Below are 17,863 nucleotides of genomic sequence, written 5' to 3' on the forward strand. Positions count from 1 at the left end.
CTCCGTGTGCTTTTATAGCTACCCTGTGGCGTCTATCACTTTGCTTCTCTGACATTATTTCACCGCTGGGAAAAACATTCACGGCAGATAAGAAGCGGCACTGCAAGCCAGGACGAAAATACTGCTGATTTTATTTTTAGCAGCCCAAAATAATAGCCGTGCTAATTTTCTGGCTTTTTACGTGCAACACTCGTTTCATCAATGCATTTGCAGAAGTCTCTGATAGGAATCAGGCCTTGTAAGTCGAACTCAGGGGGAAAAAGCTCTGGTGCTCAGGAACTACTGTAGAAGTGACCACATCAGAACTGAGCGTCACACGGCAGGAATCAGCGTCTTTTTTTCCTGATATTTGGATGTCTTGCCTCTGATTGGCTAACAGCAGTGCAATTCTCCCACAGACAACGTTGATATTTTATCTTCACTAATAACACAAGGCTGAAGGAGTTCTGCCGTGTGGTGGAGTTGCTAATGCTAAGTTAGCTTCTACTATTTTTCCCCCGTCCCCCGTCTTAGCTTCTACTGGTCGAGACGTTTTCTGCTGTTTCCTGGATGCTAAACCAACAACAGCCTTCCCCGTCGTGAGTCAAGATGGATGAGTCCATGACTGATAAGTGACAGTGTGATGTAGGTCTGTCAGAATTTTTTAATCCTAGAGTTTCCTCTTCTATTTTCCATCAGAAGCTAATGCGGAAGATAGGTGTAGGAGACTTTTTTCATGTTTAGCCTGCATGAAAAACTCAGAGCGACCAATAATAATCAGAAATAATAATAAAAAAAATGGTTTATCAGTGAACCACACCTTTAAGTGTGTTGATGTTGGCTCAACTCTGCAAAAGCCTAGAAGACCAGACCACTCTTTGTCACCCAGTTACAACATGACTGTAAATGTTAATAAAATCACATCTCACTGTGAACATGACAGGTTTCAGATCATGTTTCTGTTAAATCAGAATTGTTGACCAGCTAGATTAGGAAGCTGTATGTTTTATTCTGAGGCCTAACGAGTCCGATTTTTTACAGCGTGCCACTAAATCCTACATGCTTGAAGTTTATGCTCAAAAATACTAAAGGAAAAATGTCATTACAAACCGCTTACATAAAATGAACCTGATATGCTTTGTTTTCTATTGCTTGTTTTGTGGCGTAACTCCGCTATGTCAGGGTTCACCTCTCTCTTCATATATTAGTTCTCTTCTGTAGCCATATTTGTGGCTTCACGCACACTTGCATCACATCTGGTCTTTACCATATCAATTATTTAAATAATAACCACTTATTTCTATCAGTTTCTTATCAGAAACTCTTACTTCCTCTGTTTGTTGATTGTTGTGGTTTTCCACCTTAAAAAGTTTAGTGTTGCTATTTCTGCAGCCTAGATTTCCGCCATTTCTGTTATTAAAGCTTACGTCAACCTGAACTCCATGCCACTTGCATATGAAAACTGGAATTAGTTATCAGATATATAGCTCCTTCCAGCTCACCTGTAAGGTCTTTAAGCTCACAAAAGGCTCCTTGTTCAGTTAATTTGGCGTGTGAATAACAAGACCTGATGTCTTTCAAACACTTCCAGAGACCCTCTTCATTTGTCTATTTTGGGTCTGTTAGTCACTTTATTAACCTACTGTAGATAATGGCATAGAAACTAATGCTTTTCTTTACCCCTTTTAGGCATGACTAATAGGAAGGCTAAATCACACCCCTCTACTTCTTGTCTATGCATCCTCTACTACCAAAAAATAAAATAAAAAGAATGGGAGTCTATGGGTCGATTAAAGTTATTTTTAGATCATGTTTGAAATGTGCCATGGATTTCACAAATGATCTTTTAAAGAGAAATTTTGATGCCAAGAAAGTGCTTATTTTCAAGCGGCAAAAGTTACTTTAGGTGTGTGAAAACACAACTCCAACTACCAAGAATTTACCATTAGATTTAGAAGGAAGGTGTTTTTACTAATGCATGCGAACATTCTGATACATATTGTACTGTACCCCTGCCCTTGCCTTTTCCAATACAACGGTAGAATCATTGTAATTTTAGAACTCCTTATTGAATGCATGACAGGAATGGGAAAAAAGCTGAAACTGTTATTCTCAATGCAGGAAAATAGCTGACATCCCTACTGGAACCTCATTCTAAACCTTTCATGCTATGTTAATGTAAGAAAAAGATCAGCATTAGAACACTTCATAGAGCTAGGGATTATTAGTCATGACGGAAAACTTAATCTATACAATTGACTTCTTTTAGGAATCAGAAGTCAGATGCTTGACCAAAAATCCAAATAAAGCTCGAACACATTAACAACACCCCCCTCCCCCCCTCCCAGACACACACACACACCCCTCCCACACACACACACACACCACCCCAGAAATAAAAATAATTAAACAAAGTCTGTCTGATTGAGCTAATCGTGTATTGGTTGAGTGAAAGTGTGAAATATAAGAAAGGAAAACTAGGACTCATTTAGCTGCTAAGAAATTTTATAACAAATAAACTCTGAAGTAGAAGCATGAAAACCCAAAAGTGCAATGAAGTCATAAAAAGTCCAATGAACTGATTACGTCATATTGGATGAGTAATTTGAAGTTCCACACTACAGGAAGATCTCACCTGCTCTGAGGCATAGTGGCAGATCCATCATGTTTTTGGGCTGCAACTGGTGGTGCTGGCAACACTTCACAGTGAAATGGAGGAATGGGTTTAGTTAAACATTAAAAGAGCATCTAACAATGAAAGTGCCATGGCAACTATAATAATGATCCAAATGAACCTGAAAGGTCTCCATGACCTGTCTTGAAAAGCTCCAGCTGAAGGATTTCCCATCATTCTGACAATCTCACAACCTACATATAATCCAATACCTTTGGATCAACTTTAGAAGGGCAGAGCATGCATGACAGATGGGTTTTCTTTTCTTTGTTCTTGCAGAACTAAAAGCCTTTTGCAAGATTGAGTAAAAAAAATGCCCCAAGCCAGAAGCTGTTTGTGCAAAAACGTTTGATTCAGCTTTGTTCTACATCTTTTACTATTTGTAAAATATATGAATAATATGCATTTCTGCATAAATAAAATGTGTAAAACTTGACCAGTAAAGATATTCCCTTTAATACTTACTCAAAGACCCACACAACAGAAATCTAAACTATGACTATCGCATGTTGCTGTATTTAGCAAACCAATTGATGAAATGTACGATTCACAAAATAGTCCTCTGTTAAAGTCTAATGTTTGTGCGCTGCACCTAAATAATAATTTTTTGCCTTTTAGAATAAATATATAGTTCTTATCCAAACAAAACCTCTGTTGTTGCTGACAATAAACAGCACAGTTTCATGTTCCCAGGTCAGCTCAACCATCATGAAAACAGTTCCTGAGCTTCCCCGTCACAAAGAGAACACGATCAACTGGATTTGCTAGTAAAAATATAGACGAGAAGAAAAATAAACAGCAAACCAACAGTATTTTTACAAATAAGTGAAGGGGCCGTGTCTGTCGTGTAGCAGCTGATGTTCACATCTACTAAGACATTTTCAATTCTGTTTGACATCATGTGCAAAAGGTTTCTGCTGCTTTTTTCAGACAACATTGCATGACAGTTTAACTCAAACCATAAACCTACCAGAAGGCTGCGTCTTCAAAGCTCAAAGCTTCTCCTGCCAAGACCCAGACCTTGTCATCGCCAGGGGACTACCCATCATTGCAGGCATGCCGCTTGGCTGTTGACTTAGAAATGCTAGATGCTTTGGCCGGGCTTAAAGAAAATCCTCGATCCTGGTTGTTTCAGCCCAGACCGTGTCCGCGGTTAGACTCCTTGACCTTTCAAAAACTGAAAAATATTTCGTTGTTTTCTCTCTTATTTTCCCCCTCTTTTCAGTTGACAGTCTTTCTAATCAGAGTGAAATATTAAGTATTGTTATGTTTGGACTTAATCTCAGGAAATCATAATCACAGCAGGCTGTTTACTTTGCTCTCTGACTTTTTTCTGAGTGAAGGACAAAAATACACAAAGCAGAAGTGCCTTCAAGCTGTTGGTTCAGCAGCGATTAATTCATATTTATGATTGCAAAGATGGAACTGCAACATATAAATATTTATATTCTCAATACAAACTTCTAAAAGGTTTATTCATGTCATTAAGTTTTGTCTAAGGTCACCATTATTAAGCCTCATTTGCAGGAGAGCCAGGGTTCCAATGGTATGCGTTGACTAAAATCTAGCTGAGATGCAATGGGGTTTTCTGCAGTTTTCTACTACATATTTCATAAAGTCGGAAATCAGAAAAGGGTAGAATGCCTTCTTCAGGTCAGGAAGTTCCTGCCTCAAGTGGAGGAGTTTAAGTGTCTCGGGGTCTTGTTCATGAGTAAGGGAAAGATGGAGCGTGAGATCGATAGGCGGATTGGTGCTGCGTCTGCAGTGAGTCGATCTACGTTCCGACCCTCACCTATGGTCATGAGCTTTGGGTAGTGACCGGAAGAACGAGATTCCAGATACAAGTGGTCGAAATGAGTTTTCTCCGCAGGGTGGCTGGGGTTAGAAGATAGGGTTAGATGCTCGGTCATCTAGAAGAGGCTCAGAGTAGACCTGCTGCTCCTCCAAGTCTTGAGGAGCCAGTTGAGGTGGCTCGGGCATCTGGTCAGGATGCCTCCTGGATGCCTCCCTGGTGAGGTTTTCCTTGCACTTTCTACTGGGAGGATACCCAAGGAAAGACCCAGGACACGCTGGAGGGACTGTGTCTCACGGCTGGCCAGGGAACGCCTTGGGATTCCCCTGGAGCAGTTGGCCCAAGTAGCTGGGAAGAGTGAAGTCTGGGCCTCTCGCCTTAGCCTGCTGCCCCGCGACCCAACTCCAGATGAGTGGCTGAAAATGGATGGATGGATGGATGGATATTTCAAAAAGCGTTGCTTTGGCTCTCACATCCCTTGATTCTTACCTAAGAGGCAAAAACATGTTTTTCAGTGTATTTCTATAAGGCAAGACCTTAGACATACATATATTTGTAAGCTTTATTTGTCTTTGATGACTTTGGCATGAGAATGGCCTTGCTCTGATGTGAAATTAAAAATATAGAAGAATTCTTGATTGTACAATTTCATGCCTGAAGGAAGGAAGTTGATTAGTTAAAGGCTGGATTAGTGGAGACAATCATTAATATTCTTTGCATGTTTCAGCATCGTATCAGGCTGTAAGGAGGCACTGTTGCCTCACTGTAAGATGGTCTCAGTTGCAAAGCTAGCGTTGTTGAGATTGCACTTAAATATCAGGTTCATTGAGGAACATTTTTTTTATTTATGATCAGTTCCTCTGACTTTAACACGCAGGCTGAATGTGAAAATAGGCATCTACACCCATTTCCTGCATTAGTTCCTGGTGGAAAGTAGACGGAAAAATGTTCGGTTCAGAAAATCCTGGCAGAGCTACGTCACTCTGTCACTTAACATTCATGGACTCACCCATCTTGACTCGCAGTGAGGGAAGGCTGTCATTTAGCATCCAGGAAACAGCATTGAATGTCTCGACTAGTAGAAGCTAACATTAGCATTAGCAACTCCACCACATAGCAGAACTCCTCCAGGAAAGAGTTATTTCTGGAGATAAAACATTAGTCTAGTCTAGTCACATTTTCCATTCAGGTTTTTCTGGTAACACATTATGTTCTTGATGTCTAGAGCTGAAAATGAATCACCCTGTAAAAATGCCCATTTGGGACCATTATGGGTTTTTATGGGCTGTGTCTGGGGTAATGTAGGGGCGGCAAACCTGTACTTAGCCCAAAAGGTTCTTGTGTATGGTTGCATAAATGGGGCCCAATAATGTTTTCCTATGTGGGCCCCTTTTAGAGTTAGTTAAGGGCAACCTGCAGATGAATCTGCTCAAATTCATTTGGATACCTAGCCCTTGTGGAGTGACCTGGACTAGCCCAATAGATGTTTGCACTTGCACTTGTAACTTTCACTATTTCTGTGGGCACTCCACAGTGGGATTTACCAAAAAAAACTTCCCACAGTGGCCCCGTGAGTGTCAGCCCACGTGGGGAATCCAGGGGAGTCGACAGATCTTACAAAAAAAATGTTTATTTTCTTAAAAAGGACAATACATAATGCAGACACAAAAAATGAATAGATTTTTAAATAGTTGTGCTTTGAACAAAATAAAACAACAATGTTACATACGTGACATGAGTTCTCTAAATAGGGTATTAGAGCTATTGCTATTTTTAATGATTGTAATGGTAAGGCAGCAGCAGTTCGGGATAATGAAAAGCTCTTTGGGTGGGTTCAAAACTGCTGTACAAATCTAATCCACAGGAAGCCCACACGTGCCAGGGCATATGAGGGCTCAACAGCAGTGGGCCACATTGGGGCCATAGCGGAAAGCCCACATGTGCGGGCCAGGGTACCGCCTTGAAATGCAGGGCACATAGGGGCCCCACAGTGATGGGCAAAAATGGGACCACAGAGGACAGCCCACATATGCGGGTCAAATGGTGGGAACCGCATGTGCCCAACATTTCATGATGGCTATGGGTCCCACAGTGGGCCACCCTTTGTGCGCCAATTTTTTGCCCAGAGAGACCCCACACGGGGGCCCAAACAGGCATGTTTGCTGGGCAGTAAAGAATTCCGCTTTGCAAACCCTGATGATTTTGATCCATGCTGGCCCCAGAATCAAGGCTTTGGCAGGAGAAGCAAAGAATGTCTCTATGTTCCAACACTTTGTTCTTAATGATTTTGGAGGATAGTAAAATACCGTAAATCCTCTAATACAGGTCCGGGCCTGTATTTGAATCAAGCTCATCAAGCTCCAGGCCTTTATTGGAAGGAGGACCAGAATTAGAGGCAGGCCTCTATTTCTATTTGAGCAAAATTAACTAATGGTTCGCTAGAGTTTTTGACAATTAATATTGAGCCCACATTTTCAAAGTTAAACACATTTCTTTTAACAACTGTAGTTTCTGCTTCAGCCCTCTCCCCCCTCCCCCTGCGCAGCGGCCGCAAACTCACTGATGTGCCTGTAGCCTCTCGGAGTTCCTGCTGCTCTAAACATTAAAATAATTATTTCATTTTGTGTTTCTCACTTCTGAATACCTTCAATGGTGTCTGTTTGTTGCAACCACCAGGTACAAAAACTAACTTGTTTTTATTTGACTATTTTTCTGTCCTGCCTGTTTATTATCTTCCTGCATCTCCTCTCAATCCTAAAGAAAAACTGCTACCTGGGTTCATATATATTCACCTCATGAGTTACCTTTGAACTGCAGTTCTAAAAGATCTACCGACCGCAAAAACAGCGGAGTGCTCGCCGGCCACATCAGTTAGGTGTGTCACCGAGGACAAAACAGGTGATGATCCCCGATCCACAGCAGCGAAACGTATCAGGCACAAATAAAAGACAGAAAACATAAAAGGAAATGAGCTGACATGAACGATCGCGTGTTAAAAATAGTTTTTGAGGTGGCGACACCTGATTTGATAGTGTTACTGTGGCCGTGCTCAGGACGCAGATGTCTGGAGCGCGTCAACAATCAGAGCTTTGCATGCGCAAGCTGGTTAAGGTTAGGATGGGGGTGGGGGGAATGTTAAATTGCAAGAGGGTAAACGCCACAATTTGGTTAAATGTCCGTTTTACGGCGGGTGTCAGTACTGACACAGCGCGTTGCCTCCCGACGCGCAGGAGCTTGTCACCTGCTGACAGCAGGCTGCTGTCTTTTCCGAGGACTGCATCTTGCCGGTCATATCACGTGACAGCGACTAGTCGATGACAGGCATAAAAAGTCACTATAGAGCGGTGAAGTCGACTAGTGACTAGTTCATACAACCCCTACTGCTCCCCAGAATGTTCTGCAGCATAATCAGTACATTCTCTTTGACCTTGATATCAAATTTTTGCCTCCTCTTCGTCTCCGCACGGTTAAAGTTACCTTCGCGGTCTCTCACTGGCAAATCAAAAGTGAGACGGATGACACAACCGCCCCCCGTACTTGCTTGTTACCACATTCCACCCGGCCACAATAAAAAAATGGCCATTATTCACCTCCGCCGACTCCGACACCGGCCAAAATATGATACCCGGCAGTTAATTAAATACAGGCTGATATTAGAGGATTTACGGTAATCTAATTAGGCTCTAGCTTTTTTATTTTAAAAAAATCCAGCTAACACCGGAAGATTATTGCTATTACTAATTTCCCCACTAGCTCTTATTATGAGAGTCAACATAGTTCATTCTGTAAGTAAGAGCAAGTCGTTTGGCTATTTTTTCCTCTGCAGATTCTGACTATGCTTCTGCATTTGACTTACATGCAATTTAGTTTCAGAGTCGAGACCACGTGAAATTCAGAGTTTGTGCCGTTTCGGTTGGTGCTATCACATTTTATCACAGAGACCATTTTCCATTCCTGTACGTGCGTGAGGATTTATGATGACAACCGTTGCTGTTTGGATCGTTCTTCAGCTCTCCTGAAAAATGAAAGCATAACAAACCACATTTTTGCTTTATTCAAAGCAAATAAATATTCCTATTTCCTCCAACCGCCAAAGTATGAGGCAAAATATTAGGACCATAAAGAGGTTTTAGAAAAATGGTATGAATGACAGTATGGCAGTGATCTGCATGGAGAACACGGGGGTTCTCTTCAGCCAGCAGGCCATTCGACAAAAGCGCATCACAAAAAGGGCTTTTTGTATCAGCAGTTTCCAGGGAGCAGAGCTAAAACCCAAGGTTGTTCGTGTGACTCTGTTCACATGCAAAAGAAGAGCTGATCTCATCACGTTTTAACCAACACTCAGACCAGATTTTCAAAAACATTCGATGTGCTGAATATAACAAACACTTCAAAATATAAATGTGTGCATGTGTGTGTATTTATCATTACAGACCGGTACATTTTCAGATAAAATGAAAGTAGCTAAGGTCATTCCTGTGTACAAAACTGGGAACATGCACCAATTCAAAAATTATACACCTGTATCTTCATTACCTCATTGGACAAATGAATTGGACAAATTCACTGAAAATATAAACTACTCCCGGAGAGTCAATATGGGTTTAGACCTAAAAGAGAAACAAAAATTGCATTAATCGATGCAGTTGAGGGAATCAGTAACTCAACTGATCTAAAACATTATTCACTGGGAATTTTCATAGACTTAAAAAAGGAGTTTGATACAATAAACCATAGTATATTATTTAAAAAACTGGACCGGTATGGCATCAGAGGGAAATCATTAGATTGGCTTCGAAGTTATCTATCTGGAAGGAAACAGTTTATGAAAATAGATGGTGTTCATTCATCCTGTCAGGATATTACATGTGGTGTCCCACAGGGGTCGGTATTGGGCCCTAAACTGTTTTTAATGTAAGTTAATGACGTGTAATGTTTCCCAAGTACTTAAGATGGTTCTATTTGCTGATGATACCAACATGTTTTGCTCTGGTAGTAACTTACAGCATCTAATACAAGAGACGAATGCTGAATTGATCAAATTAAAATCATGGTTGGATATAAACAAACTATCGCTAAATATGAACAAAACAAAACTAATCATTTTTGGTAGACATAACACTAATATGAAATTTAACGTACAGATAGATGGAGTAAATATTGAAAGAGTGAAGGAAACAAAATTCTTAGGGGTAATTATAGATGATGAAATTAATTGGAAACCACAAATTAAATATGTGCAAACTAAAATTTCAAGATCAATTGCAGTATTAAACAAAGTGAAATATGTCTTGGATTATGAATCACTCAGGTTACTTTATTGTTTGTGTTTATTAATTTAGCAGACGCTTTTATCCAAAGCGACTTACAATTTATAACCTATAGGGCATGTTGTGATCTGTGGGGGAAACCGGAGTACCCGGAGGAAACCCACGCATGCATGGGGAGAACACGCAACTCCACGCAGAAAGGCCGCAGCCGAGTTTCGAACCTGCAACCTTTGTGCTGTGAGGCAACAGTGCTAACTACTGTGCCACCATGCAGCCCGGTTACTTTAATAAAAGTAACTGGGCTGGTTATATGTTACTTTATTGCTCGTTAGTACTTCCATACCTTAGCTATTGTGCAGCAATTTGGGGTAATAATTACATTAGTGCAATCCAGCCATTAATAATTTTGCAAAAGAAAGCAATATGAATCATTCATAAGGTAGGATATAGGGATCACACTAATAAATTATTTATACAGTCAATACTCTTAAAATTTAGAGACATTGTAGATTTGCAGACAGCACAAATACTGCTTCCAGCAAGAAACAAACTATTACCAGAAAAAATCCAAACATTTTTCTTTGAGAAGGAAGGGGGTTATAAATTACGGGAACAATTTCAATTCAGAATTCCTCTTGCACGTACAACAAGTAAAACCTTTGGTATTTCGGTATGTGGAGCAAGACTGTGGAATAGGATGAAGGGGACACAAAGGAAATGTGTTACTATGATTCTGTTTAAAAATAAATACAAAAACAATATTTATACCAGGTACAGAATTGAGGAGGGTATTTCCGTTTGACAGTCTGTGTTTTAATTAATTTTTATATTATATTAACAAGGGCATTATTATATTATAATATAATAAAAGGACAGGCAGAAATATAAGCATTTTGCTTCTGCCTGAGCCTTTTCAGTCACTTTGAATGTAATGCTTTATGTTTTATGATTATATTATGTTTTGTTATATTTCTGATTGAATAAATCGATTACACACAAAAAAATGAGCTGTGTGATACATTCTCAGGGCCAGAATATACCTGCTATTTAACGACGTGTGTAAAATGGCTGCCTTGCGTAACTTGCGTTGATTTGAAGGGTCATTTGTGTGCTTCCTCTTAAATTAACATACATTTGAATGCAGCGATATACAAGTAACCAGTAGGTGGAGTTGACAAAATGAGCAAGACACACTCTTCATGGTCACTCTGGTTTAGAGGTCTTTCTTACTATCAACGATATCGCTGCTGTCTTATTTTTCTGCCGCAATCTCTAAATTAACCAGTTACTGATCTCTTCTATTGACGCCATGTTTGTTTTGGTTGTACCCCAAAACTCCAGTTCTATGCGCAGTGCAGCAGCAAGTATGTGAACAAAGATGTGGCCTGCATCACTGCAGGGTTAAAAAAAAAAAAGTTTATACCGGCCCTTAGTGTGAGCTCGATAAACAGGTAATTTCCCTCTGGGATTAATAAAGTATTTTAGAAATGAATTAAATTGAATTGAATTAGCTTCCCGAGACGAATGGAACACGCCAGAGACAAAAAAAGAAGTAATTACTGTTTTCTTTGCTCACTGCTAATGGCTACTTTTACCTGTTCAGATCACATTAATCTAAACCAGATTGTTTGTACTAGTTTGTTGTTAATACACTCTCTTCTGCTTTTTCTGTTTATTTTATTTACTGTTCAAGGTTCAGAAAAAAGATTAAGCTGCAGTTTTGGTGCTTCTTCACATTTAAGCTTTTCTCAGTCTGGTCCTTGATTTTCTGTAACGGATGATTGATGATCTGTATGTCCTGCAGACTTGTGGCTTGACAGAGTGGAAATGCTGTGCAGCAGAACTACTGAACTGGCTGAACAGTGAGGAGAAACTGTGTGTGGAATGAATGAAATCTTGCCCTGCTGCCATTTTCTGACTTTAGACAAACAAGAGCCAAACAGACTGCAGGTCAGGTCTAACGGTTATTTATTGCACTCAGAGTTCCTATGAGATGTCTTTATGTGAACTGTGTGCATCATGTTACCAGTGGAGATGATTTTTCAGCTGGCCTGGTCTGGCTGGAGGACAGTTCAAGCCTCTCCACAGCATAGGAGCTGTTTTCTTTCACAGGACCATAATAAAGGCCCATAATCCAATCCATTAAGTTCTTCATCCTTTATTCATTTTCCACTGTTTAACCGTCATCATCACAGCTCAGGTCCTCAATGGTGCACCGTGCTCCATGAGTGGCTTCAGAACTAGAGCAGCAGTAGCAGATGAGCTGGCTTCAGGTTTCCTCATCACGTCACTCTGAAACAACAGCAGAGCCTCAGTGTGACTGATTAACTGCAGACAGTCAGACGTATCTCATGCCATCGCGACAGAGTTTCAGTCCTCCTCCAGCATCTTGGCAGCTAACTAAACCCACAGTGCATTGCATTTCCTGGATGCTAATGACTGACTTCATCTTTGTGAGCCTAAATAGTAGAAAAATGTTTGTAGGAGGGATTATAATCTCTCAGAAGAGGATACAAACTAATGGGGTCTGTTTTTTTTAAACAATATGGAGGTGATTTGAATGTAGCATATTGTAAAGGCCCATAATCCAACCCAGACGTGTGTCTTTGATTTTCCTTGTTTATGTTTTCTTTCATTTGAAAGATAGAACAGATAGTTTTTTTGTTTGTTTGTTTGTTTGGTTTTTTTCACTTAGGTCCATGTTTTAGCTTTGACATTTTAACAAAAGTTACCACTGGGTCTGTCACTTTTTCTTTTTGTGTTTTTCTAGTGCTGTGAAAAAGTACTTATATATATATATATATATATATATATATATATATATATATATATATATATATATATATATAAGTTAATTACCTTTACCCTCACCCACCCCTCCACCAACCCCCTCAGAAAATCATGAGTTGACTGTGATTAGCACTTTTTTGGAAAGCCGAGTGACATTTCACCAGCCTGACCTCAGCCTATTAACCCTATTCCGCCATTCATATTAAAGATTTGCATAAAGTAGGCTAAAAGTCCTTAAAAAGCACCACGTGATCAATCAAGAAAATATGTGGACAGATGAGACATAAGTGGAACTTTTTGCAAGTTGTGCATCCATTTATATCTGGTGTAGAACCAACACTGGATTTAAGAAAATGAACATCAACAGTCAACCATAGTGATGGTTTAGCTGCTTTCCAGGAACCGATAATAATGCAACAACTCTTAATGTGGCAGAATTAAAGCTATTCTTTAAAAACAAAAGTGTAGAACAGAAAACTGTTTATTTTTTTATTTATTTATTTATTTTGTATTTTCTCAGGTGGTCTTTAGTATTGACAAATTGAAAATTGTTTGCTGATCTGAAACATTTAGGTTGGGCCAGTTTGAAACGTGAAACAAAATCTGTAAGGGGGTACATACAGTGGGATGCAAAAGTTCGGGCAGCCTTTTAACCTTCGTGTTGTTCCTGTATACATTGTTGGTTGTTGTGGTAAAAAAACAATGATATTTAAGAAGTTTGTAGGATTTACAGAAAGTGTGCAATAATTGTTTAAACTGAATTAGACAGGTGCAAAAATTTGAGATCTGTTGTCATTTTATTGATTCCAAAACCTTTAGAACTAATTATTGGAACTCACCCATGGAGCCCAGCCGGGCACAGCCCGAAGAGGAAACGTGGGTCCCCCTTCCCATGGGCTCACCACTCGTGGGAGGGGCTAAAGGGGTTGGGTGCAGTGTGTGATGGGTGGTAGTCGAGGGCGGGGACCTTGGCGGTCTGATCCTCGGCTACAGAAGCTGGCTCTTGGCACATGCAATGTCACCTCTCTGGTGGGGAAGGAGCCTGAGTTGGTGTGTGAGGTTGAGAGGTTCCGACTAGATAAAGTCGGACTCACCTCAACGCATGGCTCTGGCTTTGGAACCAGTTTCCTTGAGAGGGGTTGGACTTTCTACCACTCTGGAGTTGCTCCCACTGAGAGGCGCCGGGCAGGGGTGGGCATACTAGTTGCCCCCCATCTTGGTGCCTGTACATTGGGGTTTGCCCCAGTGAATGAGAGGGTAGCCTCCCTCCGCATAGGTGTTGGGGGACGTGTTCTGACTGTGGTCTGTGCTTATGCACCAAACTACAGTTCAGACTACCCACCCTTTTTGGAGACCTTGGAGGGGGTGCTGGAAAGCTCTCCTTCCGGTCACTCCCTCGTTCTGCTGGGGGACTTTAACGCTCATGTGGGCAACGACAGTGAGACCTGGAAAGGTGTGGTTGGGAGTAATGATGTGCCGAGCTGCCGCTGAGGGGAGGGGACCATACCGATAGTCGGAACCCAGCTCCACCAACATGTCATATTTCAACCCATTTTCAAAAATGCAGCATTATGTTAAATGCACTGGGTTTCACCCTATTACATTTCAATTTCATGGTTAAACAGTGCATGTTAAAATCTAAGCTCAGCTAGTGCAAGAGCTGCAGTGACCTAAAATACATAAATATAATTTTACTCACCGAAAAAAATTAAGTGAAGACTCCTTGGACGCTCTATTAGTGCAGTTAATACCACAGCAAATCATTTTGTCCAACAATTGCTCAAATAATATCCAAAAAAAGAATGCACAAACGCTACAACTAATGGTCTAAGTTGAGAGACTGAAAATGGCGGAATAGTTTTCAGGCGAGGCCGAGGCTCAGGCTGAGGCCTCTCCATGGAGCGGTCACGTGGGTCTGATGCTCATTAATTATACAAAATTTTAGGCATTCAATACACTTAAACAGAAGACTGACAAAATAATCCCCCCCTCCTCAGAGTTGCCATGAGTGTAAACTAGATCTATTAAACCTAATACATGTTTTGGAACCAGGCTGTAAACATGTTTATTTCTGCTGTGAAATTGGTATTTTTAACATGGGAGTCAATGAGGATTTGCTCGCTTCTGACACCAGCCCCTAGCGTATGAGGGTGGAACTGCAATTTTTGTTACTTCCTGTTTTGCTTCATTTCCAGACCCGAATTATGGGGGCTTGGGTCCGGGTAGGTTGTCTGTTTAACAATCAGAACAGAAAAATCAGCGATCCAATCCTCAGTTGATGGAAATGAGCTATTTGAGGCTCTTCTTTCTGCAAAAGAAGGATCTACTAAATATTGAGTTATTTGTGGTTTCTGTAAATCCTATAATCTTTGACTTCTCAAATATCACTGTGTGTGTCTCTTATATGATACGGTATGTGTATTACTTTTATCATAACAACTGTAGCACACTGGAATATGTTCCATCTATTCTGTTAATTTCATTATTCTGTTTATTTCATTATGTGTTGAACAATATAGGTATCAGGATATGTATATATAAATATTAGTTCATATGATGTTATCAGTTAAAATGTTATCCATAATGCTTACTGATATTAAAAAGAAAGGAAAATGTGGTACTATTCCTTTAAGAGAGAGAGAGAAAAGATTATCCTTGAGTTCTGAACCACGGACATTTCTGTTAGTAAAAGTTGCGAAATTCGAAAAAGAATGTGTCATCTGGCAGTTCGTTCTAAGGGGGCAACATAAATAACAATTTAAAAGGAAAATCATGAAGATTAACAAGGCTGCCTGACCTTTTGCGTCCCACTGTACTGTAATATAATAAATCTGTCATGTTTGGTCTATTTTCTTTTATTTTCTATGATGCTGTTACAGCACCTTATTTAAATCCTCCATCTTTGTTGTTCCAACAGGAAAGCCGGCCTCATCCTCTCCCAGCTAGATGAGCTCTCCCTTTGGTGTAAAGGTCTCCTTCAGGAACCAAAGATCGGCCTCCGTAGGATGTCCTTGAAGTTCCTTTCCTGCCGTTACAGTGACACCAAAGCCTTTGGGCTCAACTGGTCAGAGATGGGCCAGGATGTGCACAAGGCCTGTGATGAACAGACACTCACGGTCATGTACAATGACTATGGCGAACCCAAGGAGCTCTAAAGGTTCAGGTTTCAGTTTGGATCCACACAGAACCCTTATTTAGAAAAACAAAATCCAGTTTTTGCATATTTTACCCCAGAACATCATTATCCTATTACTAAATACCCATTTAAAAGCCATTTACACAGTAACTGGTTGACTTTAGTGTATTATTAACATTAACATGTATTAACAGTGTTTTGTAGCTCATGGTACTTTTGTGTGGATTGAAGTCATTTCCCCTTCTTTGAAATGAAGATTGAAAAATATGGAAACAGTTGCAGTTTAGCTAGAGATATGAAGTCTATGTGTTACTTGCATAACTTGGTTGGAGTCCTGTTAAGTGTTTTTCATTGTATGAAAAACACACTTGTAATTATAAATCTACACGTTTCTGGCACACCAATGTCTGGACCTAAACCTTTAGTGAGTTTTTGAAAACCCAACCAGTGCATTGATGAATTTAAATTTCAGATTTTAGCTGAATGTGGAATTCTGTCCATAAAAACATGAACATCATCATCATCATCAACTTCTATTAGTCACATTTTTTTTAACTATTTTCAGAGTAGAGCAGTCTAGCAGAGGATAAACAATTGTTAAAGAAACCCATTTTTACTGTTTCGTTTTATGTTTGATTATAAGTTGGGCTTTTTTTTTTTTTTTTTTTTTTTTGCATAACAGTTTTTACGTTGCAGTTTTTCATACTGCAGGATTTGAGATGTAGCTTCCCTGATTAGACTTATTGAGGATTAGAGCTGCTGAAAAAAAAAGAAAAGCAGATTTCAGATTTCTGTTTTTTTCCCCTCAGAATTCAGATTTTTCACTTCTAAGAAAAAGTATGAATTCTGAGATTAAAGTCAGAAAATGACCCTAATCCTCTTCCGTAGGCTTTTGCAGGCTCTGTGCGTCTCTAAATTTGAACAAAAGCAAAGAGACGGAGCCTTTGTTGAAAAGGAGAACAAAGAATGTACAGAGCATCTATATAAACAACGGGAGGGGACGATTTCTGGGGAGCTCTTTTAGAAACATAGAGATTTAAATACATGTACATAGCCTTGTCATAAAAGTTTTAGTAACTTTACATAACCTGCTGAATGTATTGTTGATATATTGCATTTAAAAATGAATTTCTCTTGGGATATCCAAAACATGCTATCTGACATGTTCAGACAGACAGAAAACATGTTTTCTCATGGTTAAGACACAATCTCTTTGCAGTTATTAGACACATCTGTGTTTAAACTTTACTTATCTGGAGAAGCGTCTCTATTGCATCAATTATAAGATTTTTTTTTCCTAACAGTGGCCACAAGGGCAGTTGAAGTCAGAGAAAAGCAAATGTAAAAGGATTTGGCCCTTTTATGTTAAATGTCATGTTTTAAAACAAATCCCACTTGTGAATACTAAAATACACGCGTGTACATTTTTTATATGGGCAGAAAAGTATTAGACTTTCTTCTGTACATGAATATAGAACTGGTGATTCTTGACAACATTGGTGTGTGCTTTAGTAGCTACAGTATTGTACCATTAGACTTGCTGTGTATTGTAGTGTTTGCAAGGTAAATGCACTGATTTAAATGTAAATGATTGTGATTACAGGACACTGACCTTTGTCATTAAAGACTGAAGTGAAAGACAATGAAAGGATGTCAAACATCTAACATTTGCATGGCATACTGTCAGGGTGGCGGCATCAAGAACTCGTTTTATTCACTTTAAATTATGGGGATGTTTTTAACTTGTTCATTTGTGTGCTAACGCTTGCTCGTCTATTGAATGATCTAATTTGTGCTCCCCAGTTATTCATGCTTCTATATTACCGTTAAGTTTCTGTGCCAGTATTGGGACTGAAGTTACAGATGATCAGTTACAAACTGGTCTCTTGGGGAAGAGCTGTTGTCCAAATGTTTAATTAAAATAAAACAAATTCTTTAAAATGTGTGTGGTCATTTATTACCTTATGACACAGATTTTAACCATGACTAATTAATGCTTGATGACTCTTCTCACAGTCAAGGGTTAACTGGTGACTCTGAACTGGTCTCTTAACCAATGAATGCTGGAGAAAGTCAAAAGATCACCACAGCCCTGAACAGGATCAAGATGGCATAGAGCGTAGATGGATGGATGGATGGATGTTGGTTTATGTTGGATCATGCTAGACAAAGAGAGAACAGAGCCGGGAGGAGAAGCTCTCGAGTTACTGTTCGATCTACGT

The 17,863-nt window shown here is 39.8% G+C and overlaps 1 protein-coding gene across 7 annotated transcripts in view; it reads left to right on the plus strand.

Annotated features, from left to right (window-relative positions):
• astn1 (astrotactin 1) overlaps nt 1–17,582 on the plus strand; it is a 556,409-nt gene extending 538,827 nt beyond the window's left edge. For all 7 annotated transcript variants that reach the window (XM_054746696.2, XM_054746699.2, XM_054746711.2 and 4 more), the window contains one exon: nt 15,423–17,582. In XM_054746696.2, coding sequence (XP_054602671.1) covers nt 15,423–15,660 — 238 coding nt within the window. In that variant the 3' untranslated portion in view covers nt 15,661–17,582. The remainder of the gene's footprint in view (nt 1–15,422) is intronic.
• Nucleotides 17,583–17,863: the final 281 nt, after the last annotated feature.

The sequence above is a fragment of the Nothobranchius furzeri genome, chromosome 11, assembly GCF_043380555.1.
Source record: "Nothobranchius furzeri strain GRZ-AD chromosome 11, NfurGRZ-RIMD1, whole genome shotgun sequence".
In the NCBI taxonomy this organism is placed as follows: Eukaryota; Metazoa; Chordata; class Actinopteri; order Cyprinodontiformes; family Nothobranchiidae; genus Nothobranchius; species Nothobranchius furzeri.